General features: G+C 34.6%; 1 protein-coding gene across 1 annotated transcript in view; it reads left to right on the top strand.

Moving 5' to 3' along the window:
* Positions 1–26950, top strand: part of LOC115874643 (D-beta-hydroxybutyrate dehydrogenase, mitochondrial) — a 65321-nt gene that overhangs the window by 27939 nt on the left and 10432 nt on the right. The window contains exons 2-3 of the mRNA XM_030889850.1: positions 1852–2051; positions 13581–13818. Coding sequence (XP_030745710.1) covers positions 1863–2051; positions 13581–13818 — 427 coding nt within the window. The 5' untranslated portion in view covers positions 1852–1862. The remainder of the gene's footprint in view (positions 1–1851; positions 2052–13580; positions 13819–26950) is intronic.

Here is a 26950-nt window from a genome sequence, read left to right as displayed (position 1 = left end):
CTGACGGGATCTATCGCCTAATCTTTTTACGAGAACGGTAGTAGACGGAGCTTGGAGAACAGTGCAGTCGTTATCGGTAAAGTAGTTGCGTGATTTTATTCAATTTTTATTGTTTTTCTTCTTAATATTTCAATTTTTATAAAGATTAAGTCTCATTTTCGTGGAAAAACATTGAAAAAATAAAGCAAATTTGTATTTTATAAATTTTTGTATAAGTAAGTAATGTTTTCTAAAATCTTTTTAAAGCCGACAGACGTACTGTAAGCATTTTTAAAAAATGATTTACTTTTGATGATGATTAAAATTAAAACATATTTTAATTGAAAGCAGATTTACTAAAATCGATAAAAAAAAATATTTTAAACGAAAATAATATCAAATTTTATTTTATCAAACACTCATCAGAAAATTAACATGAATACGAGCAAGAAACACGAAAAAGCACAAACAAGAAAAAAACTGCAAATGCCTATAAAATCCAAATTAAAAACATAAAATATAACTAATGCATTTAACAACATTATACCAAATAATAAAATATAACATATGTAAACTTCAATAATTGCTAATAAGCATTATAGAAACTTGAAAAGAACTTCAGGAGTAACCACTGTACTGATTTAGAGGAGTTTGATTTCGACCGCTAGAAAGTATCAATGGACTTTCGCATGTAACATGTTTTAGCCGACCATACCAACAAGTATGGTAGGCTATTATGATCAGCAAAAAAAAGTTTTTTTAATTTCACTCAAAATGAGTTATTTGGGTCATAAATGACCTAAATACAAAATATTTTCATGGTGTCTGTCTGTCCGTCTGTAATACGATAACTCAAAAACCGATTTTAACCAAATTTGGTACAAAAATACTGTGGCACCCTAGAATCTGGCTATTAGTTTTTGGTGGGGGTGGGGGTTGGTAAGGGGGTATGGGAGGGGGTTAAAAATTTTTAAAAGTCGTAACTTCAAAATTACAGTAGCTAGCGAAACGCGGTTTTCAATTTAAGAATAGGAATAATATTTGCAACAAAATTTGTAATAACATCAAAATCAGTCAAAGTAGCAGTTTTTGAGATATTCCGTGTTTCCGTAATTCGTTTTTGAGAAAATCCGTGTGGAGAACTCCAAACTCCCATCGGACGCGACCCCAGGTGGCGGATAGGGAAAATAGCCGCGGACCAAAATTGGAAAAATTCCTTTACTTTGAAATTAAAAGAACTGCCTACCAACTTTTCATTAACATATTTTAGCATGGGCGGCTATACGTGCCTCCTGGCGCCAATTTTTTTTAATTATTGTTACCGAGTCTCGAAAGTACCGAAAGGACCGGGAATTAATAATTATGGGTCCCGGTTCTTTGATGGCTCAAAAGGACCTGGAATTCCGGGTACTGGCTCAAAAGGACCTAAAATTTCCAAATTTGCCCTGTATTTCAGGAACAAAGAGGGCTAAGACAAATCTGTATGTGTGTGGCATATTTAGTTTCATATTAGCACATATTTAGCACATATTATGTGCTTATGAAACTAAATATCCCACACACATACAGATTTGTCTTAGCCCTCTTTGTTCCTGTGACATGAGTGACATATTATGTCACTCATAACCGCATCTTTGTATCTCTACTCATAAACTCGAAACCCTGTAAAATACACCACAATGAGACACCCTGAACTTGATAGGGCAATAGTGCACAATAATACTATATAGTTATATTTATTATTATATTATTTATTTATTATTATATTTATTAACCATGACACAGTTTTATTTGCATTCATTATTGTATGTATCCCTTTAAGAAACAAATCGTATTTATATTCATACTACAACCACGCCTTTTGTGTTTCAGGTTAGGTCAGCATGATGGACCAGCAAACGGCCTTGGTGTTGGCCTTACAGTTGGTAGCCCTGTTTTCCATAGCAGGAGCGCTATTGTTGTACCTTATCTGTAAGATTCGTGGCAATCACGAGAGTGAACTGTCAGAAACGTCACCAGGAGCTGGGAAACCCGTTTTGGTTACGTCGTGTGATAACGCTATTGGGTTGCAAGTAAGTACCTTCATTCTGGCATAAATAATGACTTAATATATAAGTTAAGTCCTGTTTTTTTTCTAATATAACAATTATAAGTCAGTAACTATTAAAAAACTGTTTTACATTTCATTTAAGTTCAAAATAAGTTGTTCATATACCAAGTATTACGTCATAGGTTTAAATATAACCTAGTAATTAGGAAATAACTTCAAAAAAGCACTTTAAATTGATTTTTCTCAAAATAAGTATAAGTTTTGTGATTTAAGAGTCTATTACGATGTATTTTCGGGTCGCGTTCAGGGGTCTGGTAAAGCGGGTGTGTGGCCGAAGGAAATATATATAATATTTCAAAAATCTGCCTGGATTATCCTGTCATGTTGAGCCACACCCAAAATTCCAAACACACGTGCTTTGATTAAGGCTTGATTAAGATTTGCAGAGCTTCAGCATTTGCCATAAAATAGCGAGCAATTTGTTACAAAACCATATAAATTATTTATCACTGTAATCACAAAACTTCCATCTATTTCCGTATCGTAAAAGAATTTTAAACTATGTCTTTATTTTCGAAAAAATTTAGTCCAAACATAAGGAATATTTTGTTGATGCTTGACAATCAAAATCTTAAAAATAAAGTAGTTGTCTAAAAATGTGTTACAATACGCATATAGTATAATCCTTTATCTTTTATTTCCATCTTCATTTGTGTAAAAATGCCTAGCCAGTTTTACATAAAACGTTAAATGCCAAACGCTTATTTTGCTATTTTTTCGGACTAGTGTAATGGACTCTTAATATAGTTTGCTACTGGGGTACAGCAATGTACAAATATAAGTTAATTTAATTTGATTATTAAAATATTATTGTTATTTGTATTTCTTCAGTAGATTCATTTAAAAGCCTATCTATCACTCATACTTATAAGGTTTATATTTAATTAATTAGTTCATTATAACATATAAAGAAACAAACTAAAATACATAATACACTTTTAATGTAAATAATAATACCGTATGATCGAGAAAAAACAGAGTCAGCGATGGCTATGAAATGAAGATCGCTGTCATTTTATATGTAAATTTATATGGGAAATGTCATCGATTATCATTTCCCAGCCAACTGGACGCCGTTTATTTTCGATCATACGGTATTCAAAGTACAAAAAGTATTTCCATAATAAAATTAGTAGGTATCAAATTTAATAATTTTTATTATCGAGTTAAAGTGAGAACCCTGAAACTCATATTGGAATAATATGTTCTACAGAAAAAGCCTATTAAAATTTTCAAGGAAAACTTAGAAGGCTGAAGAAAAACTAGTTATTTCGCTTTAAATTGGTTGCCAGAGGAAAGAGAACAATTTTGTTTTTTTTGTGAAATGAACTCAATCGATTGCCTTTCACAATCTTGTTAAAATGTGCAGGTGGATTTCTTTCAATTGCAAGTTATTTTGACATCTACAACGTTATTTTGAATAAATTATTTCATATTATAACTCGTCAAAAATATAGAATGATATTCGCATTTATTATCTGAACTTTTTTTAAAACATAATACATATAATTTATAAAATGAGATATTTTCTTATGCAGGGTCCAAAGGCGACAAAAAGTAAACACGATTTTGAGACAAAAACAAGACAAACTTGCAACAAAAGATGGGGAATTTTGACAAGACAGACTTGAGACAAATTGTCCACACCGCACCGCAAGGACAAAAGTACAAAAAAGTCAAAAGTTTAGTAGTTGGGAATGAGTTTTATTAACCATCACGTGTGATTTCACTGGTCTCCTACTGTTGGCAGCACACGCCATCCACACTGCGCTGACAAGTTGCCGTCAAATATACGAACAAAACATAGACACTTTGATCCTTACCGACTCGAGACGGGATATTGAAAAGCCTCCGAATTTTGAAACAAAACAAAAATGAGACAAAAATGTTGCAGAAATGTATTGGATTTGTCGCAATTTTGTCGTAAAACATGAATGTTTCTGACTTGTCGTTGTTTTGTTTGCTTGGTCTGGACCCAGCATTAAATTGACATTGTGTTTATTTTTGAACTTATACCCCATATTTTAGTTAGATGTATCACTGAGTGTCATCTGATATAAATTGTGCAAGTATTTTAAGGTGTGGTAGATCTGGCCTAAAGAAACACATTTTCTTTTTACCATTTTTAAAATAAATTTATAATAATCCACTTATTTAAGTTTGAAAATTTAAAAAAATAATGGTAACATTTTGAGAGCCACCGGCAGCAATCGATATCAGCCGCAAATGCCAAGCAATTAACAGAATCACAGCTTGTTCGACGTCCAGTGTTGACACATCGACTAGAAAGATTTAAAAACGACTTGGAAAATTCAGATAGGTAAAAACACACCTGACATTAGAAAACAGGACTCCGACAGATCGATGTAATTAGCAGAGCATTGTTTTATCAGGTATTTAATCAATGCGTACTACTACTGCGCATTAAGACCCTAACATTAACCAAGAAAACAGTAAGCAAAATCAGAATAACGCAAAGAGCAATGGAAAGATCAATGTTGGATCAATGTCTCCGAGAGACAAAGTACCGAATATCAAAGTACGGGGGAGGGGACGCAGAGTAAAATTCATGGATGCCATTGAGAAATTAACTTCTTTGTAATGGGATTGGGCAGGGCACATTGCAAGGCTTAACGATGACCGATGGACAAAGAAAATAATTGAATTGAGACCAAGACGAGATGCATTCAGGAGCAGAGGCTGTTCTCCAACCAGATGGCATGAAAAAGCCGATGACCTAGCTAGGCAAGAATCATTAGTATCCTATCTTGGTCCAGAGCCAGTACTAGGAATACCCAAACGTATGGCCCGTAGTGCACTAAAGTTCTGGATCAGGGAAAAGCAGAATTTCCACTGGAGAAACAGACAGGGGTACAGACACAGCAAGGCTTTTATCCAAGGAAGTAGCTCTAAAACCGCAAAAGAACTGCTAATGCTTAGCAGGAATATATTGCGGATTACAACAGGCCTCTTGACAGGACACATGGATGTCAAGTGTTACCGGAACAGGCTCAATCTGTATCAAGGAAGTCTTTGCTGCAGACTCTGCGATAAAGATTCTGAAACAGCGGAGCACATAATATGTCATTGCGAGGCTCTGGATCGCAAACGACACTTTTTATTTGGGAAAGCTAGGCTAGAACCGGAGGAACTATGCTCCCATCCTATCAAGGACCTGCATAAGTTAGTGCGGGGCACAGGGATAAGAGAATGGGTGCAGATACAGAAAGGGGACAAACACAATAGGTCTCACAGATCGCAGTGTTTCCGGCAGAGGACGGCCCCTTTTTATGGAAAAAAAAACAGATGGCATGGCGACTTAAGGCGTATCCACAGTAAATGGATGCAAATAGCTCAAGATAGGGAGATATGGAAGCAAACGAGAGAGGCCTATGTCCAGCAGTGGACATTAGCTGGTTGATGATGATCGTTTTATCAGATTACCTAAAACCGCAACTCTACACTTAACAACATTTCTTGTGTTCTTGCAAGTGTAGTTCTTGACAGCACTACACTTGCACATGTATTTAACACAAAATATATTCATATGCCATCTGAATTATTTGTAATATACATAAAAATGTAGTAGACATTATACATACATAATATACATAAAAATGTAGTAGACATTATACATACATAATATACATAAAAATGTAGTAGACATTGCTCTATACTTAATAGTAATCTACAATGATTAAAAAATCTATAGTGAATAAAATTAATTAAAGTTCTTTTGGTAGAAATTTATAAATGTCAACTTATAATTTATAAACAAACAGAATCTGGATATCGTAGGAAGTGATAACATTGCTTTCTTTTGAAGCACTATAAACAAATTCCTAGAAACTGAACAAGTGGCACTCAAAAGTTTTTCAATACTTTCCGGCAAATGTCAAGAAAAATATAAAATTTTCAGCTTTTTTTTTTGACAAAAAAAACTCATGGGGCTGTTTCTGGGGTCGTACTATACTACCAGTTAAAATACTTACAATCTGTCATCGAACTTGTTACCACAGATTATATAGATCATAAACTTATCGTCAAAAGCATTGTTTTTCGTGGTTCCAATTTTCGGAGACGCGCACTACTTATGTTACTAGTTTGCGCACATAGCACGCCCACTTATGGCCTCTAAAATTGTGCACAGCGCCTGACCGGCCCAGTTATTACGCTGTTTAAACGCGAGTTAATTTTTGCGCACAGGAAATTTTGCTCGTTTGCTCATCGTCATAAAAAACAATTTTCCTACCACGAATTAGGGACAAAAATTTTACCTGTATACATATAGTATACGAATATACGAAAATATAAACTAAAATAAGTTTATATTTTCGTAATTACATTTCTGATGTTTGGCGACAAACGTTCAAGCAAAGGTAGTATAATGTTCACTTGATAAACAATTTTCATCAAATCGATTAATTACTTTACTTCGTTCAATGATGCATCGAAGTTACAGCGACAAATTGCATTCTATGAAACCAAACTAATCGAACATTCCATAGATTGTTTCAAGGATGTTGTAAATTATTCGCGCAATTGAGATTTGTTATGAACTAATTTTACACGGTAGTTAATTTCTTGGTTACGATCTATTTTTACACATCTGACGTTTCTTACACGCAGCTTTACATGTCTTATCTGTTTAATTCTTGATGTAATCGGTGTGCAGTTATTTCAGGCGTGTTTCGGCAAATTTACAGAGTTTAGGGTCGGTTACTCCGTAATTAAAGTGTTCCTTGAATCAGTTTGACTAAAAAATGTATTTTTCAAATTTTTACTACCAAACTTCTAACTATATAAAAGGTAGTTCATGTTTTAAAACTTATTTTAAGAGGAAAATTTAATATACGGTAATGGCAAAACATTTTCCTATGCAGGTCATCAATCATATCGAAATTGGAACTAAAGCCTATAAACCTGACTAAATGAAATTTTGGCAAAAAAGTTTAAATTTGTTGAATAATATAAGATACCCAGCAGCTCTACATTTTACTTTATAGAGCAAATGATTGCCACAGATATTTTATATAGATTAAAGCTGCAAAAATTAGTTTAAAGCGACTTTTATTATCGCCATGTTTGTCACATTGCGCCGCGATCAGCATCGTTGTCGTTTCTTAGTTGACATTTATCATAATGTCAGTCATTATTTTGTACAATATCGTGTTGTTGATGAATCTTTTTGCCAATTTTCATAGTCTTTTTTTAAAAATTGTACTTTTAAGTTTAAGCACTAAGAGTTGTTTTAAGAACTAATTTTTCGAGTTTTTGCAGTGGAAAAATTAAATTCCAGTCAGTCAGCCCGGCGCCGAATATATCCGTCGTTGGCAACAATGAATTTAAAAATCGCGCCCTCGATTACGTAACTAAAAGTTTAATTGGTATCCAATGTATGATTTGCCCAAAAAATTGGATTTGTTCTCAAAAATATAAGAACAATGTAAAAATCACATTGTACAAACAAGATTGAATGCATAATGAAAAAATTGAAAATTTGATATTAGATATGTAATTTTAACTTTTGTTTGCCTCAAAAAGAAATACCATTGGATTTAAATAAGAAATATAGAGAACTTCTCTCAAAAAAATTAGGGCAACTTTGTGTGTTTGAAGAACCGATATTTCGTTGATAGGCAAAAAACTTCCTCATCAATATGAAATATAGGTACGTTTATTCAGAAAATGTAGAGAAGTTATGAAAAAAAAAAATTAGGAATATAAGAAATATCTAATAAATCCTGGAAAACGAGAAAAACAAAATAAATATCATATAGAAATTTGAGATAACATCAGATTCTTTCATATTTAACTTTATATATGTTCCTGTAAATATTATTAACTATTATAAACTTTATGTGTGTGGAATTCCTCTTCATATAAAGGGTAATATAGAAAGCATGTTTTTCATTTCAAATTTAATTGCACTGTTTTATCTATATGGAATTCTGACAACTAGCTAGACCTTTGTCAGAATTAACAATTAGTCTCTATTAAAACTTATTAGCATTTATTTTCCTTTCCTTGTTCGTTTGTAGAATTTATAATATGGAAAATAAAATTAGGAGATGGAAATAAACCTTTTTTATTAAAATCGTTTATACAGGGTCCGGCAATAGTGCGTGTATCTCCTAAAATAAAAAACTTGGGAATTTTGTTTAAGTGCAAACCTAAATTACGTACAAGGATGTATTTGAGGAAAGTATTTTAAATTCTATAGGGTGGCTCAAAAAAGTGTGAGTGGATCGGGATGTTTTTTTTAAATGGAACACCCTGTATATTATTGCAGTTTTGGCTTCCTTTCAGATCACTTTACATAATCCTAAGACATGAGTAAATATATTTCAATAATTTGATAATTTCAGAGATATTAATAAATAAATAAAAATTATATATTTTGCAGCTATAAATATGGAAATCGTAAATCATACAGAATGTTCAAAATTCTACGCCAAACTTGCTAAAATATAAAATAATTTTTCTTTTTTTTTAAATGGAACACCCTGTATATTATTTTTTTTAGTAGATGGAGAATTAAAAAATGAATATTTTTTGCAAATACTCTAAATGTCAAAATTTTTAACGGTTTCGCAGATATTCCCTGTTTTGTATTTCATATGGCATTTTCCATCTTATCATTTTTCTCTCGTATTTTACTATTAAAAGCGCCATATGAAATAATACTGCGTGTATCCCGAAAACTATTAAACATTTTGAAATACTTTAAATACAAAAAATGTTCATTTTTTATTCTCCATCAAATAGAAAAATAATATACAGGGTGTTTCATTTAAACAAACAAAGAAAAATTATTTTATATTTTTGAAAGTTTATCGTAAAATATTGAACATCCTGTATGATTTACGATTACCATATTTATAGCAAAGTAAGAACAGACTAAACTAGAAAGAAATATCTAATATAGTTTTGATTTCAGAACAGTTTTTGTATTTTTAATATTTTTTTTAAGAAGGGTTGAAAAATATATGTTTTTGATTTATTTTTTAATATCTCTGAAACTATCGAAATAGATTTACTCATATCTTAGGATTATGTAAAGTGATCTGAAAGGAAGCCAAAAATGCAATAATATACAGGGTGTTCCATTTAAAAAAAATCATCCAGATCCACTCACACTTTTTTGAGCCACCCTATAGAAGTTAAAATAGTTTCCGGAAATACATCCTCATACAAACTTTAGGTTTGCACTTAAACAAAATTCCCAAGTTTCTTATCCTAGGGGCTACAGATGCCCGACGCACTATTGCCGGACCCTGTATTATTGTTTAGTTTTGTTTGTTCATTTATTATTGCATTATTTAGTACAGTATTCAATTTCTTATTTTCAGTTAAAATTTGTTGTTAATGTAATGTTATTAAAATATCGATTTATTCATCTGGTGTCCATGGAATTGACATAGTGACTATGAATACTGAAATTCACGCTAGAGATGAAAATTGACATTTGATATATATAGAAATTATAATGAATGTAAAATACTCTGTCAGCCAATATTCGAGAAGTTTCGAAGGGTTCATCCCCTTGCTTCAGTACCGCTAATAGATAGGACGTATTTTTGATTCATGTCATCATAGTGATTACAGATTTGTATTCAAATAATATTCTACCCTCTCAATTCTGTTTGCCAGTCATGACATGTATGATAAATTATGGCAAATGTTCATACAGGAGTTTAGTTCAATTTGTTTGACGTTTATTTTTTGTTTTTTAGTACAAAATTTTAAGCTTTTAATCTTTAAGTTTTTGATTTTTCAATTCTATTCCATACATATTCCAAACTAAAGTAAGTCAAAATACAACTGTGGTCATTTTTAAGAATGTTTGTTTACACTTTTTTGGATTTGAACTATTTTATCTCTGAAAATATCTGAAATTTTAGATATAATTGGTTTATCGGTACATTTTTCTTCGTCATTAAGGGATTTGTTGATTTTCCATTGCCTATTAATCGTGTTTTCTTCGATTGTTATAAAAACTATGGTATATAGGCGGGATAAAGGGAAGAAGATCTTTCATGTGTTGTCTTCTAGAGTGTGTTACGTTACGTCTATTTGAAATGATAAGATTTTTCTTCCTCGTGCAGTTTTATTCAGATCAACAATATGTCAGATATCTAAGAATTTGTAAGACAAACAGCCTAACTTATTGATGTAGTATGTAGTAATAGTGAAAATAATTATAAATTAAACTATACTTTCAGAATCGTTAGAATCAGACCTTTCAGATGGCTGATAATCTGATTCACTTGGTGCAAATGGTTCAGACTTTGTTTCTTTGTCATCCATTTTATGAAAAAAAAAAATTTTTGCCTTTAAAATTTAGCGCGCGTATTAAAATTGCGCACAGTATTGAATTTTATGGACTTGATCCAGTTCACTTCTGAAAGGAATCAACAGAATATTCAGAAACCAAATAAAATAAAAAGAGGCTATAGCTGGGTAAAGCTTGATTTTCATGAATCGGTTATCCGACGATACGATGGTACGATATTAATTTTATTGGTAGAATTTAAAGACTTTGATTGGTTAGAAAATAACGCAGTTTTTAAATTTATTGCATTTTCATGCCTCCGTTTATCGGATATATGCCAAGAACGTACAACTTTGAGAAACATCTCAATGTAGTATTGAGCAATAAAAAGGATTGGAAGAGCGAAACGCTTGCCCAGCAGTGAAAAGACCATACCATAACTTGGTATACTGATGCTTCCAAAACCAATACGGGAACAGGGATCGGAGTGTTTGGGCCGAGAGCTAAATACTCCGAACCAATGGGCACTTACCCTAGTATCCTACAGGCAGAAATCTACGCTATCGAAAGATGCGTACAACTTATCTTAGATAGGAACTATCGGAAACAAGAAATAGCCATCTTGTCTGATAGTCAAGCAGCGTTAAAAGCGATCAACTCAGTATCAATCAATTCGAAATTGGTCAAAGAATGCATAGAGGAGCTGAATAAATTAGGCAAAGAAAACAAAGTCCTCCTACTCTGGGTGCCTGCTCACCAAGCGATAGAAGGCAATGAAAAAGCAAATAATCTAGCTAGGAAAGGAGCGAACACTCCACTAACTGGACCAGAACCGTTCTGCTTTCCAAGTGGTAACCAACTCAAGGCGGAACTCAAGAACTTTGAAGATTCCATCCGCAACCTGGAATGGAAATCTTGCAACGGTCTAAGACACTCGAAGAACTGACTGGGTTTCAGTAAGAACAATCTTCGGATTGTCACGGGGTTTTTAACAGGACACTCTCCTCAATGAACACCTCAGTAGATTGAAACAAAGAAGAAACGGCGAATGCAGATTCTGTGGGGAAGATGGGGAAACACCAGTATACCTCATCACTGAGTGCGCCGAGACGACAATCATTCGTGCCATGAATTTTGGTACGACTGATATTGGAGATGGAGAACTACCCTCTATAAAACCGTCCCAGATACTGGCTTTTGTCAAAGCCCTGGGACTGTATGATGAGTTATGACTCAAGAAAGGGGGACACAATGGATCTGTAAGGTCGCCGTGATCAACTCCCCTCCCACTCATTCTAAATCTTCTAAAAAAAAAATCGGATATACGTTGGTGTTATTTTATATTTTCGTTTCCATAACGATTTTGCTATATTACTTATATTTTTATTATGGTTAGATTATATTTGTCAAAAAAGTGTCAAAACGTCCGTTATCGTATGAACGGGTCCGTTGACGGGCTGAAGTAAAATATTTACGGATGAAAAGTGGCGCGAAAACGCTATGACCAATCAGAGCATCGTCGGACCAACGTATCAACGTATAACGGATGCATGAAAATCAAGCTTTATGCGTGAAGTATGACTTGATTCCATTTCTCTGCTGTAAAAAAAACAATATTTTATAAACGTGTAAATACGATTATCTTAAAATAGTAGGAAATTGGGCTTGATCCATTTTAATTCTGACCACTCCACATAACAAACAGCATCAAAATTGACCTGGAAATGATGATCGCTTAGTTTTTATGTAAGTTTACAATTCGAATGTATACTTGATCTGCTTCCGAGCTAACTTAACGCTGATTTTTTTATAATTATATCATCATCATCATTTTTTTAGCGTATTCAACCAATTATGGTGTATCTAACCAAACCGTTACTCTCTCTCTCTCTCTCTTATTTTGCATTCCAGTGAAAATGTAATTAAATTTGAATTAAATATAATAAACATTATATACAGTGTCCACCATAAAGTTGGATCCATATGGACGTTTTTTTATATTAGAGTTTTAAAAAATATTTTTGTGGCAATCACTTCTGCTTTGAAAACAACTTAAAATGCACCAAACCAAAGTTGACAGCTGACATCTGAGAGCGGTCAAATACAAAGTATTTAAAAGAATTTTTTTTTAAAATTGGTTAAATTATTATTATTTTAAAAAAGTGACTAACAAAATTATGTTTCAACTTTGACTTGGTGCATTTTAAGTTGTTTTTAAAGCAGAATTGTTGTATTTTTCATAGGTATAACGTACGTATTTTCCTCGGTTTTTTCACTGAAATTTCGATATTGAAAAAATTGTTGGTTACAACCGAGGAGCCATTCAGTTATTATTCAATTATTACATTAATTAATATTACATTAATGTTTACTAAGCAATATTAACCAAAATAAATTAGACTTATTTATATTCCCTACTAATTTTTGTACCTAAATCAGCTCAATTTTTCTGTTCTTTATTGATGCACACTTATCAGTAATATCGCCATTTAATTAATTAATTATATTCATTAAAGCCTATTTAAACGAACATTTTCATTAAAATTAAGCTTATAGAGTCTAACGTTTTTTTTTTCTAAAGCATCGGCTATTGTATTTTGATTTTTTTTAATTTCTTACCATTAAGTTGAGTTGTCGTTTGTCGGTTGCTTTGTGCCTTCACGCCTTAGATTGAGACGCAATTGAATTTTCAAGCGAACATCTCTCAATTATTCCAATGTTTTAAATAAAAATCAGGCGGCTTAACCGCCCCAAGAGAGCCCTCTTTTTGTGGTTGACCGGTCAGCGATGCTTCACGGTGAAGTTTTCAATGCATCCCACAAGCCAATTTTTTGTTTAATGTAGTTTTTTATGAAGGTCTCTTGTACCACGTTGATGTCCTGAGGAAGGAATGAATAAATTCCGAAAGCTTGACAATTAACAAAGCGTATTAATTCTATTTTAAACCCTTCCGACTGCAACCCCACTAGTTCCTAGATTTTCTTTCTCACTAGTCAGTCGATACAACTGTCTGCCTATAGTATTTAGTATAATAGCAGTATGCATGTATGTAGTAGTATACATGTAGTAGTATACTCGTAAGAGATAATACCTATAAAGCATAAAGATGGGTAAAAGCTATATTTATTTAACGTGATAAAATACAGAGAGTGTTCTACATGAATCGGAATTTGGTGCCAAAAAAGTATATACCTACATTTTTCTTGTATTTTTCAGATGGCAATTCATTTGGCTAACAGAGGATTTCGAGTGTTCGCTGGACTCAAAAACGGCGCATCATCAGGATCGCCCGAGGATTCCATACCAGCTAAAGTTATAAGGGCTTGGCAAAAACATAGGGAGAGTGTTCAAGGCCTAGGAAATATAGTGGCATTGCCTTTGGATGTCACTAGGGAAGACCTTCTGTACGAGTCAGTGGATATAATCAGGGCACACCTTCCTGCAGGAGAAGATGGTAAGAGGAAAATTGTAGCGAACAAACTTTGGTTGCATATCAATGTTACCTTTCATTTTATGATGAGTTATAAATCGTTATAACTCAAGAAAGGGGAACACACAATAGATCTATAAGGTCGCGGTGATTAACTCCCCTCCTAAACATTCTACATTCTACATTCTACATTTCATGTAGAGAAGGCCAGTGGTGGATACAGGGGGGGCCATGGGGTCCGGGCCCCCCTAAACTCTGTAAATTAGGTTAAATATTAGGCTTTTGGGTTAAAAATGGCGCCCTAAAAGGCATATTTGGCATTATTTTTTATTTGGGCCCCCCTTAAAATAAATTTCTGTATCCGCCCCTGGAGAAGGCTTATTGTACTTTTTAGCCGACCATACCAATAGGTATGGTAGTATTATAAATAAATACAAAATATTTTCATGGTGTCTGTCTGTCCGTCTGTAACACGATAACTCAAAAACCGCTAAACCGAATTTAACCAAATTTGGCACAAAAATACTGTGGCACCCGAGAATCTGGGCATTACTTTTTGGTGGGGGTGGGGGGTTAATAAGCGGGTATGGGAGGGGGTTAAAAATTTAAAAAAAAATCGTAACTCCAAAATTAGAGAAGCTAGCGAAACGCGGTTTTCAATTTAAGATTAGGAATAATATTTGCAACAAAATTTGTAATAACATCAAAATCAGCCAAAGTCGCAGTTTTTGAGATAAAAAAAAATTGGAAAAATTCCTTTACTTTGAAACTAAAAGAACTGCCTACCAACTTTTTATTAACATATTGTCAAGGTGTATTACTGGTTGCATAACTGCATACTGCTAAAAAATCGCAATGTGGAAGGAACCTGGCGCATTCGCCAGAAAGTAAAGAAAATTATAGAATTCTTTAGAAAAATCTAGAAACAACCGCCAGGGGGTATATAAGGCCCGCGCTTTGACAGTTGGACAAGTTTAAAGTTTGAAGTTTAAGTTTAGAAGTTTGAAGTCTAAGTCTGAAGTTTGAAAATACCGCGAAATACCGTTAGAGTAATAGTAGTTGCATAAGTTGTGTTGTAAATAGTATAAGTTGTGTACAGAGTGAAACAAATAAATTCGTTAAGTATTTTATCGTGAGTTTAAATAGTGGACCCACGGAATTCGTAACAATTGGTGTCGGAAGTGCGATTCAAGAGGATTTTAAGAAGAAATTAAGTGGATTGGAAGATTTTTAGACCGAATTAGAGTATTTTTATGGTTGGTACAAGGGAGCAGGCGAAGAAAATGGAGGAAGTAAGCAAATTATTGGGCGATTTTATGGAGAATATGAGAAGAGAAAGGCAGAAGAACAAGAGAGGTTGCGAAAAGAGAAGAAGAGGAACAAGACCATCTACAGAAAATACTTATGGAAAATCAAGAGAAAATGTTAGAAGGTTTAGAAGCCCGTCAAAAGAAAGAGAAACAGGAAGAACAGGACCGGCTTGAAAAATTTTCCAAGATTTGAAAATTCAACGACAACAAGACAAAGAAGAAGAACAGGACCGGCTTGAGAAAATTTTAGGCAATTTAGAAATTCGTCAGAAGAATGAATGGAGGGAAATTTTAGAAGATATAGAAAACGCGCCGCCAGAAAGAAAGACAAGAAGATCAGGGACCGTCTTAAGAAAACTTTAGAAAATCAAGAAATTCGACTTCAGAAAAGCTTGGGGGAACAGCAACAAGCAATGTTGGAAGTACGTTGCCAGGAACAGCAGAACCACTTCCAAGAAGCCGTAGAAGATCTGGAGGAGCGCCTTCAGCAGAAGATAGAAAAGTTGGAGTTGGACCTACAGAAGACCAAGGTACAAGTAAGGACACCTGGCGTTCCGGGAACTGCGAACCTTAAGGCCCCGACCTACGATGGACAAACGACATGGACGATGTACCACCGCCAGTTTGAAGCAGCGGCTGCTGCCAATGGATGGACTGACCAGGAGAAAGCAGCGGCACTTGTCATCGCGCTGCGTGGCCCTGCCTTGGAACTGCTGCAAACTATTCCTGCAGCCCAACAGCAGGAATACCAAACTTTGGTCGCTGCACTGGACAGAAGATATGGCGACCAACATCGACGTCAACTTTACCAGGCCCAGATCAAGACACGCCTGCAGAGGTCCGGAGAGAGTCTGCAGGAATTTGAAGCAGACTTACGTCGGCTGGTACACCTAGCGTATCCTGAGGCACCGGAAGGATTTAGGGAGGAACTCGCTGCTCAGTGCTTTATCAGCGGACTGAGGTACAACGAATTGCAGAGGGCGCTGCAAATATCCCGATTTTCCACCAGCAGCGAAGCACTGGTCAGGGCGCTGGAAATCGAAGCTGCTTTTAGCGCCATCCCTAGACCGAAGATAAGATCGGTAACGGTAGAGGAACAGCCCGAGAGTACCCACAGAAGTTTGGAGGAGATGTGTAGAAAATTCGACAAACTATGTAAGCTACTAATAAACAAGGGAGTCAACAATAACCAGACAGAGAACCAGAGAAGATCCCAGGACATAAGGTGCTATAGATGTGGCAGGAATGGCCACATCAAACGGGATTGCCGCGTTCATGCGATCCCGTTCAGCATCCAGAGAACGTAGGCACCAGGAAAACTAAAATCAGTCAATACTAAGGGGCGAGTATTGACTGGGGAGAACAGAGCCCCCAGGATTTTTTCCATTAGGAGTCTAGGAACAACCGCTGACAGCTTGGTGATCGACGGGAAAGTCAATGGAAAGGGAATTCGAATGACTGTGGATACTGGCGCTATGGTATCGTTGGTGCGGGCTAACTCAGTGCAAGGATTGAAGCTGATGTCTCTGGGAAGAAGAGTGTGTTTACGTACAGTTACGGGGGAAATGGCCGTTGCACGGGGAAAGGCTATCGTCGAACTGAAGTTAGGAAATTTGAAGTTTCAGCATAGCGTCTTAGTGGCAGATATTGAAGATGACTTCATCTTGGGCATGGATATGATTCGTCAACATGGATTTTCGTTCGATCACCAGAGAAATATCTTAAATATTGGATATGAAGAGTTCATGTTATCTCCAGACGAGGGACCAGGCAGAATGGATGTAAGATCAGCGGAAACTGTGGTGATACCTGGTAATACCGAGAAGATCGTATTCGGTAAAGTGGAGAAAATCGCTGGGTGCTGTGTTGGACTGGTAAAAAGTGGCGACAAGAAACAAGATAGGTACTTAGTAGGAAAGTCATTGGTGAACACCGACAAGAATATACCGATCAGAATTGCGAATGTTTTCCCGAATTGTGTCAAGATTCAAAAAGGTGACAAGATAGCCATCTGCGAACCTGTAAGAAGTGTCACCCGATGTGATGAAGTGTCGTCAGCTGTTACACAAATGGCATCCAAAGAAACACTAAAACATCTAGAACAGCCATGGGATCACCTAACATATGAGGAGAAACAGAAGGCTAAGCAGTTCCTGCGAAAGCATGGCGGTATTTTTGAGAAAAATAACAGTGGAAGAACGGATTTTGTGAAGCACCGGATTAATACTGGTCATGCTCAGCCGATTCGACAACGTCCTAGAAGGGTGCTCCTTTCCAAACAACAAGAAATGGAGATAATGGTAGATAAGATGTTAGAAGATGGAGTAATCGAAGAATCATCAAGTCCATGGTCATCTCCTGTTGTTTTGGTGACGAAGAAAGATGGTAGTACACGATTCTGCGTGGATTATAGGAAGCTCAATGACGTCACTAAGAAAGATAGCTACCCACTGCCACGTATAGATGACACATTAACAACTATGGCAGGTTCGTGCTGGTTCTCCACTCTCGACTTAAAGAGTGGATACTGGCAAGTTGGTCTGGACGAGGAAGACAAAGAAAAGACGGCTTTTTCTACAGGAAACGGACTATACCAATTCAAGGTCATGCCGTTTGGATTATGCAATGCTCCAGCCACTTTCGAACGTCTCATGGAGGTGGTGTTAAGAGGATTAACTTGGAAAACGTGCTTGGTTTACCTCGACGATGTATTGGTTATGGGAAGAACTTTTGAGGAGCATTTGCGAAATTTAGAAGAAGTCTTCGGCCGCATAAGGAATGCGCACCTGTACTTGAACCCGAAGAAGTGTAGCTTATTCCAGCGACAAGTGGAATTCTTGGGTCATGTAGTTTCGGCAGACGGAATTTACACCGATCAGAAGAAAATCGCTGCAATCAGGATTGGCCTAAACCTCGCGACAAACATGAACTTAGAAGTTTTCTGGGTTTATGCACCTATTACAGAAGATTTGTCAAGGGATTTGCCAATATAGCTGCACCCTTACATAGACTTACAGGTGATGAAGTCGGCTACGAATGGAACACCGATTGTGATGTAGCCTTTGGAAGACTTAAGGCGGCTTTATGTTCAAGTCCTATTCTAGCCTACCCGCAACAACAAGGGAGGTATATCCTGGATACCGACGCCAGCAATATCGGCATAGGTGCAGTGCTATCACAAGTGCAAGATGGCGAAGAACGAGTGATAGAATATTACAGTCGAGTTCTATCCAAACCAGAAAGGAATTACTGCGTTACCCGGAAGGAGCTGCTAGCAATTGTGAAGGCAGTTGATCATTTTCATAAATATCTGTACGGCCAAGAATTTTTAATTAGGACAGATCATGCGGCTCTCAAGTGGCTTATGGAGATGAAACAACCTGAAGGTCAAATAGCACGATGGCTCGAGAAGCTCCAACAGTATCACTTTACCATCCAACATCGTGCTGGAAAAATGCATGGTAACGCAGACGGTTTATCCAGAAGACCCTGTCAAACCGATTGTAAGCACTGCTGTAAAACGGAACAACGTGAAGGCACTGTCATGATAAGGAGTTTTAAACTTGGAACCGATGAACAGTGGACGACGACACAATTGAGGAAAGATCAAATGGAAGATCCAGACATCGGAGCAATACTACGGCTCAAGGAAGGTAACGGCGAGAGACCACCGTGGCAGGATATTGCGGACAGAGGGCTCGTTTTCAAAGCTCTCTGGGCTCAGTGGAATTCACTGGTTATTGAGAATGGATTGTTAAAGCGCACATGGGAAAGTGCGGATGGCAGCACAGTAACAACTCAGTTACTGGTACCAAGGAAGAAAGTTACCCAGGTATTGGAAGAAATTCACGGTGGTAAAACTGGAGCCCATCTTGGGGTAAACAAGACCTTGAGCAAGCTGAGAGATCGCTTTTACTGGGTGGATTATTGCGAAGATGTCAAGAAATGGTGTCGACAATGTAAAATTTGTGCAGCCAGCCAAGGACCAAGCACTCGATCTAGGGGAAAAATGAAACAATATAACGTTGGACTGCCATTCGAAAGAATCGCTGTTGACATTGCAGGCCCATTCCCTGAAACGCACAAGGGCAACAAGTACGTTTTAGTGGCGATGGATTATTTCAGTAAATGGCCAGAAGTTTTTGCCATTCCAAACCAAGAAGCATCGACTGTAGCTGAAGTATTAGTCATAATGTCTTCAGTAGATTTGGAATTCCTTTAGAGCTTCACACTGACCAAGGAAGGAACTTCGAGTCAAGACTGTTCCAGAAGATGTGTGATCTGCTTGGTATTCACAAGACTAGGACAACAGCTTTACATCCGCAGTCTGATGGGATGGTCGAGAGATTCAATAAGACCATTGAAGAACATCTCTCGAAAATGGTGGATGAACATCAAAGAGATTGGGATCAGCATATACCACTATTCCTAATGGCATATAGAAGTGCAGTTCACAACACCACCGGACTTTCACCATCGAAGATTTTATTTGGTCGAGAATTACGGTTGCCTTGTGACTTGGTGTTCGGATCACCAGACGACAGCACCACGAACGTAGAGGACTACGCGGATGAACTGAAGGAAAGGTTATTGGGAATTCATAAGGCCGTGAGAAGTAAGATTACGCTAGCCAGTGACCGGATGAAAGCTCGTTACGACCTCAGAGCTAATTCTACGGGATTTCAACAGGACGATATGGTATGGTTATATAACCCACAGCGCAAGAAAGGGAGGTCCCCAAAGTTAACTCCAGCATGGGAAGGTCCTTATACAGTCATCAAGAGGATAAATGATGTTGTGTACCGGATTCAACGCAGCCCTAGAAGTAAGATGAAAGTAGTTCATCTGGATCGATTGAAGAGATACCAGACAGGAAACCTTGATCGGGACGATCAAATTTGAGCTAATTCTACGGGATTTCAACAAGACGATAGGGTATGGTTGTATAACCCACAGCGCAAGAAAGGAAGGTCCCCAAAGTTAACTCCAGCATGGGAAGGTCCTTATACAGTCATCAAGAGGATAAATGATGTTGTGTACCGGATTCAACGCAGCCCTAGAAGTAAGATGAAAGTAGTTCATCTGGATCGATTGAAGAGATACCAGACAGGAAACCTTGATCGGGACGATCAAATTTGAGAAGGGGGCAATGTCAAGGTGTATTACTGGTTGCATAACTGCATACTGCTAAAAAATCGCAATGTGGAAGGAACCTGGCGCATTCGCCAGAAAGTAAAGAAAATTATAGAATTCTTTAGAAAAATCTAGAAACAACCGCCAGGGGGTATATAAGGCCCGCGCTTTGACAGTTGGACAAGTTTAAAGTTTGAAGTTTAAGTTTAGAAGTTTGAAGTCTAAGTCTGAAGTTTGAAAATACCGCGAAATACCGTTAGAGTAATAGTAGTTGCATAAGTTGTGTTGTAAATAGTATAAGTTGTGTACAGAGTGAAACAAATAAATTCGTTAAGTATTTTATCGTGAGTTTAAATAGTGGACCCACGGAATTCGTAACAATATTTTAGTATGGGCGGCTATACGTGCCTCCTGACGCCAATTTTTCTGTTTACGTCTGAATTAATATTTGTTCTAGTTTCATTAAACCCTTATTAAACAGATGTTATTTCATTGGGCATAGGAGCTTACATTTAATATCTCTAAAAGCTTGTTTATACTAATGGGGAACATTTATGCCATAAATGCTAGTGCATATGTAAACTTTAACTAATCTATCTAAACTGAAATTAACCGCGTAAAATGATCAACTATTGATTCAGTCTATTAATTATAACGGGGTAATGCATTAGTAATATCAATATCAGTTTCAAAACTGGACAGCCTATAATTTTGCGGTTATTTTCGAATGGTATAAAAATAAACCGATAAATATCAGTTTAGATAACCTTAATAGCCATTTTCTCTTTCGAATCTCAGATTTTTATCATCTATAATCTCTTAACGGCGATGATTTGACTTTCTCCTACTCGAAACATGAAAAAGGAAGTGCTTGTTATAACAATTATTGTTATTATTATAAATTATTATAAATCTTTAAATGGAAGATGAAAGTGAATGGATGGTTTCGGCTGAGATGTTAAAGAGAAAATTGTACCTTGTTTTTATTTTTAATGAAATAAAATTAAAATTAAAAGCATGATAGTTAAGAAATGTAGTTAGTTTCTCGAATTACCTGACGTTGTAATTAGGAGAGTTATATCATCTTGAATTTTCTTTTTTTATGACCGTTATCTTAAGCGGAATTTACACTGTATCACTTTTTGTGTAGGTACATGCAAACTGAACCATTCTGTTTACATGTTTCCAGTCCAGTCTGTTTCATATCCCGCGCAATGCTACACTGTTCCCTATTTCATGTCTGTCATCAGGTGCAAATGAACTAAATACATCCAGCAATAAAGTGGATCTCAAAATGAATTTACCAAAATCTAAACTAATGTACAACGAACTAGTGGAAAGAAAAGACATTCTAATAAATAACACACCACTGGACATAGTGAAAGAATATACAGGGTGGTCCGAACTCTATTCCGGAAACTTCGGCAGCATATTCTACAGATAAAAATAAGTAAAAAAGTTCCTATAAATGTATGTTCTAAAATGCTTAGTTTCGGAGCTACAGGGTGTAGAAGTTTCATTTTTATTTCGATTTTTTCCATATTGCTTGAAAAAATACTTGCCTTCTGTCTTTATTCAGTGCATCTTATTTTATTAAGCGTGTTAAGCGTGTTAATTAAGCCCCTATAACTTTCTTAATTTTTCAGATAAAAAACGAGATTTGGTATGTTAGTATACGACATAAATTAGGATTGATTGTCGTATTCAATCCGGTGTTTAACCATAGTAAATTTTTGTTATTTTTAATATAAAATTCAATTGAAGTGATTAAAAAGTACTCCCTCAATACAAAAAGAAATGCAAGGAAGTTACAATTAGGAAATAAATAATAAATCAAATTCAATACAAATTTCACTGGTTTGAAATGACGGGTAGAAAATTGTGACGTCACCTATCAGCATCTCACTGAATAGTTGACAGAGGGCGCGAGCCTCTGAAGAATAATATTATGGCGTGTCTAGTTCTCTGCTACCGTATTTACACCATATATCTTAAAATCACATTAGATTTTTCTATTTTTATTAAGATCGTTAAAAAATAAGTTTTTATGTGGGATTATTCTTTATTACCCCAATATGAAATTTACTTTTATATTTTTTACTACTAGAAATTAAAACTTAAATTTTTATAATCAACAGGTTACTGCCATTTTTATCGAAGCACTAAACACTACCAAAGTTGTTCGGATGAGGCGTTTGAGGGTACGAGGTTAGATTTCTATTTTGTGGATTTTGCGTTTGGCGTTAAATACTTTGAGTTTTCAATTTTGTGTTTTTTGTTTTGTTTACCCTCTTGATTATTTTTGTAATATAGGGTGTTAAAGTTTTTTTTGTGAAGGGCTGTCTAAATAACTCTGATGGCTCTCCAGAAAAAGTTTTTATAACTGTTCCTCTGGATGAAAGACGCCAAAGAGCCTGGTTTGAAACGGCAAGACAACAATACCTATGTCAGCAAAAGTATGAGATTATTCTGTGAAGATCATTTTAACGTAAGTTCCTTAAGTTTTATTTTACAATAATTAATGTTATATCTACTTTAAAATACATTTAGAAAAATGGTTTTTATTTACCTTTGCACCTGGCGGCAAACCGTGACACTTTTGATACTTCAGAGATTGCAAAAGTGTAAATTTGAAATTCCTAATATTGATTAATTTTTTTTAAAAAATGGGATGAAATTGAAGTAAAATAAAAAAAAATATGGGTGTCATAAAATTGTATGAAGATTAATTATTTGCAATAAAAAAACTATGGTTAAACTCCGGATTGTTTTTGGTCACTTCCTGTTTCACTGGAAATGGCTACAACTTTTGATTTTTAAATGGCACCCTCGGTATAATTTTACTTTATTCGATAGAAAATGACATTCTGAATTGAACGTTTGACATTTTTGCTTAAAAACAAATCATATTTTAAAATCCAATCTAGAGTGCCATGGCTATGTTAAAAACACTAATTGTCAATCAAGGAATCATGGAAAAATAGTTTTGATCGTTTAATGTTTTTCGTGTCTTGCCCGGCCGGTTAAAATATGCCCAAATCGTAATTTTAATCATATCTCAATTTTTTCAAATGGAACAAAGCTGGCTCATTAGCATATTTGGAAAAAACATTTTTTATTGGCAAATTTTCTACTTGTTTTTTCTGTATACATTCCGCGAAAAAAAATATTTCCAAGGAATATAACCTACAAGTTGCTACAAGATTGAAAATTATATTTATTTTGTTTGAAATTGGCTGGCTTAAAGAAAGGAAATATTTTCCCTAAAACGGCCTTTTTTCCCAACTGTTATAACGAACTTTCAAAATTTATTAAAAAAAATGTGCCTGTTGTTCGCCCAATCTCCTGCTAATTTGATTTTTAAAATACTGCTGTTTTTATTATAAAACTTCTGTTTATTGAAAAACTGAGACACTGTCGTGTTAGGAAATAAAATATTAATCAAAAATGAATAAATAAAAATGATTTAAACTACGTAGGTGTATTCAAAAAACGGAAGCAAACGTGGCTATATTTTTTTCAAAATAAAGCCATTGAGCATCGTACAGAATAAATATTTTTCATATAAGCTTCTATTTGTGAAGTTATTATCGAATTTTCCAGGGAATATGTTCCAAGCGTGTGGGTTTAACAAGAAACGTGACGAATTTAAGTCATTAATAATTCATTTATACATAGCTTTATTGAGTCTTTTTTTTATTTGGCGTTTTTTGGTAACTTATAAATAACACCCTCGTAAATTTAAAGACGGTTTCTGAAAAAGAGGTGAATTTTTAATGCAACATGTAAATAAAACAATTTTTAGTTAATTAACAATGTTGATAATTCCATGTTAACTTACTATTTCTCTTATCCCTAATGAGTTTGTGTTTTTCGATTTTTTCTAGTCTGTCATTTTTGACATATGACACAAACATATGTTTTTTGAATGGAAACCATAGTTGGCCATGACTTTATAAAAAACGCCATTTTTTAAGCTTTTCAGCGATATTAACTATAATACGTTTTTTTTTTTCGAAAAATTACAGAGTTACAGCCAATTTTTATCTTTCTTGACTAATTTCACTCAGTTGGCATGGCATTCTTGCGTTTTTATGATTTATAACTTATATAAAGAGAGAATATATTATAAACGGTTCTTTACAATTTACATTACACAAACTAAGATTTAAAATATAATATCACTAAGTACATACACTTTAAGTTATTTTAGGAAATGTTCAAAAAATCCGCCATTGTTTTGAGTACATAAATGCATCTTTTTAAAACTGAATTACTACAGAACGACCAGTCGACTTAATTGAACTTCTATAAAAAAAATAAAAATGGATAGGTCAGGTGATCGAGGAGGCCCATGCATCTTCCTATCCACCTCTCCAGGTCCACCTCTTCCTATCCCTGAGTTTGCATAATTATGATATAAATAATTTTTAACACTTTTTTATGGGGGGGTGGTCATAATGAAAGTCATGTTGGAACCACTCTATTGATGCGCGAGTATCTAAATTTAACCTTTATAACATGTTTTGAAAACCGTTCTCTAAAAAACGTAAGTAACGTTCACCGGTCAACGTATCCTCGACAATATATGACCAGGTAAAATTGAACCAATAATCCTCCACGCTTTTCTTCATTTGAAAAATTCGTATTTAAAATTTTTGTGACAGTTTCTTGGAAGACTTGGCTATAACTCAGTAATTTTTCGAAAAAAAAACATATTATAGCTTATATCGCCGAAAAGCTTAAAAAATGGCGCTTTTTTTGAAGTCTTGGCCAACTATAGTTTTCAATCGCGCATATCTCATTAGCGAATCATAGATGGTTAAGATATTCTTCATCTATTTCCTATATCCTTTATTCGTCCAGTCCAGTTGACGAAAGTTTTCTTCAAAAGCCTTAGGACTTTAGGACCCTCCTAGGCAAAAACTAACCTCCCCAGGATGAATTCCTTGTTACTTTAATGTACCTATATGTCGTTTGTTTTTACAATATTTGTTTTTGAAAAGACCAATTTTCTGATTTCGTTTTTACATATCTTCGTACACATATAATAAGCCTGTCTGAACAAAGTAAGAAGCACAAAAAATCATATTTTCTAATAAAATAACAACTCAATTAAAATCGTATATTTATATATCATTATACATTCTGTAAAAAAAAATAATCCTAGATGGCTGAAAATTATATTTATTTTGTTTGAAATTGGTTGGGCTCAAGAGAGAATTTTCCCCTAAAATGGACTTTTTCTCAACTCTTATATTGCTTTCATATTTTATTAAAAAAAACTGTACGTGTTGTTCACCCAATCTCCTGCTAATTTGACTTTTAAAATGCTCCTGTTTTTTTTTTCATAAAACATGTGTTTAATAAAAAACTGTGATATGAAATAAAATATTAATTAAAAAGAAATAAATAAAAATAAATTAAACTACGTAAGTGTATTAAAATAACAGAAGTACGTATGTGCTTGTGCTTATACAGGTTGTCCCAGAAATAAGTGCAAATATTTTAAGGGGTGCTAGATCTCGATAAAAGAAATATATTTTCTCTTTATCGTTTTTCAAATAAGTCCAAAATAACGGAGTTATTTTACTTTGAAAATTTCCAAAAAAAATGATTTTTTTGCTAAAATTTTGAGAACCACTGGATCTTTTGTGGATTTTCTTTCTTGTAAATTTAATCTAATACCTATTTTCATATTATCAAGAAATTATGTTTTTAACTAAAAACTAAAAAAAATTCCAATAAAAAATTCAAAAAATTTCGAACTTTTAATTTTTTTTCCGCGAAAGAAACCTCATAGGCGTGTTTCTGGGGTTGAGCTACACTATCAGTTAAAATATTTGCCCTTATTTCTGGGACACCCTGTATTTTTAAGAAGTAAGGTCATAGAGCACCAAACGGAATAAATATTTTTCCTATACCTAGTAAATTGAATTTTAATGAGAATATTTTCCAAACGTATGGCTTTAACAAGAACCTTGACTAACCTTAATTTATTATTAATTAATTTATACATAACTTTATCGAGATCATTTATATTTGACGTGTTAGGTTAGGTTAGGTTAGTAATATAAATAAGTCAAATTTATTTTGGTTAATATTGCTTGGTAAACATTAATGTAATAATAATTAATGTATAATTGAATGGCTCCTCGGTTGTAACCAACAATTTTTTCAATATCGAAATTTCAGTGAAAAAACCGAGGTAAAAACGCTATACCTACTTATAAAAATTACAACCTTATTTCACTGAAATCTCTATTTTGAAAAAATATGTCGGTTACAACGTTTTTCGGGGAAGCCATTCAATAATTACAGTGTTCGCCATAAAGTTGGATCCATATGGACGTTTTTTTTTGGTATCAGAGTTTAAAAAAACCTTTTGTGGCTATCAATTCTGCTTTAAAAACAACTTAAAATGCACCAAGTCAAAGTTGAAACATAATTTTGTTAGTCACTTTTTGTAAAATAATAATTTAACTAATTTTTAAAAATTTCTTTTAAATATTTTGTATTTGACAGCTCCCAGATGTTAGCTGTCAACTTTGGCTTGGTGCATTTTAAGTTGTTTTCAAAGCAGAAGTGATTGCCACAAAAAGCTTTTTTAAAACTCTAATATAAAAAAAACGTCCATATGGATCCAACTTTATGGTGGACACTGTATATGATGTTTATTATATTTAATTTAAATTTAATTATATTTTCACTGG

This window comes from Sitophilus oryzae, unplaced genomic scaffold, assembly GCF_002938485.1.
Source record: "Sitophilus oryzae breed Bouriz unplaced genomic scaffold, Soryzae_2.0 scaffold_1297_pilon_pilon, whole genome shotgun sequence".
Taxonomy (NCBI): Eukaryota; Metazoa; Arthropoda; class Insecta; order Coleoptera; family Curculionidae; genus Sitophilus; species Sitophilus oryzae.
Note: the sequence above shows the minus strand (reverse complement) of the source record. Positions and strands in the feature narration are given on the sequence as shown.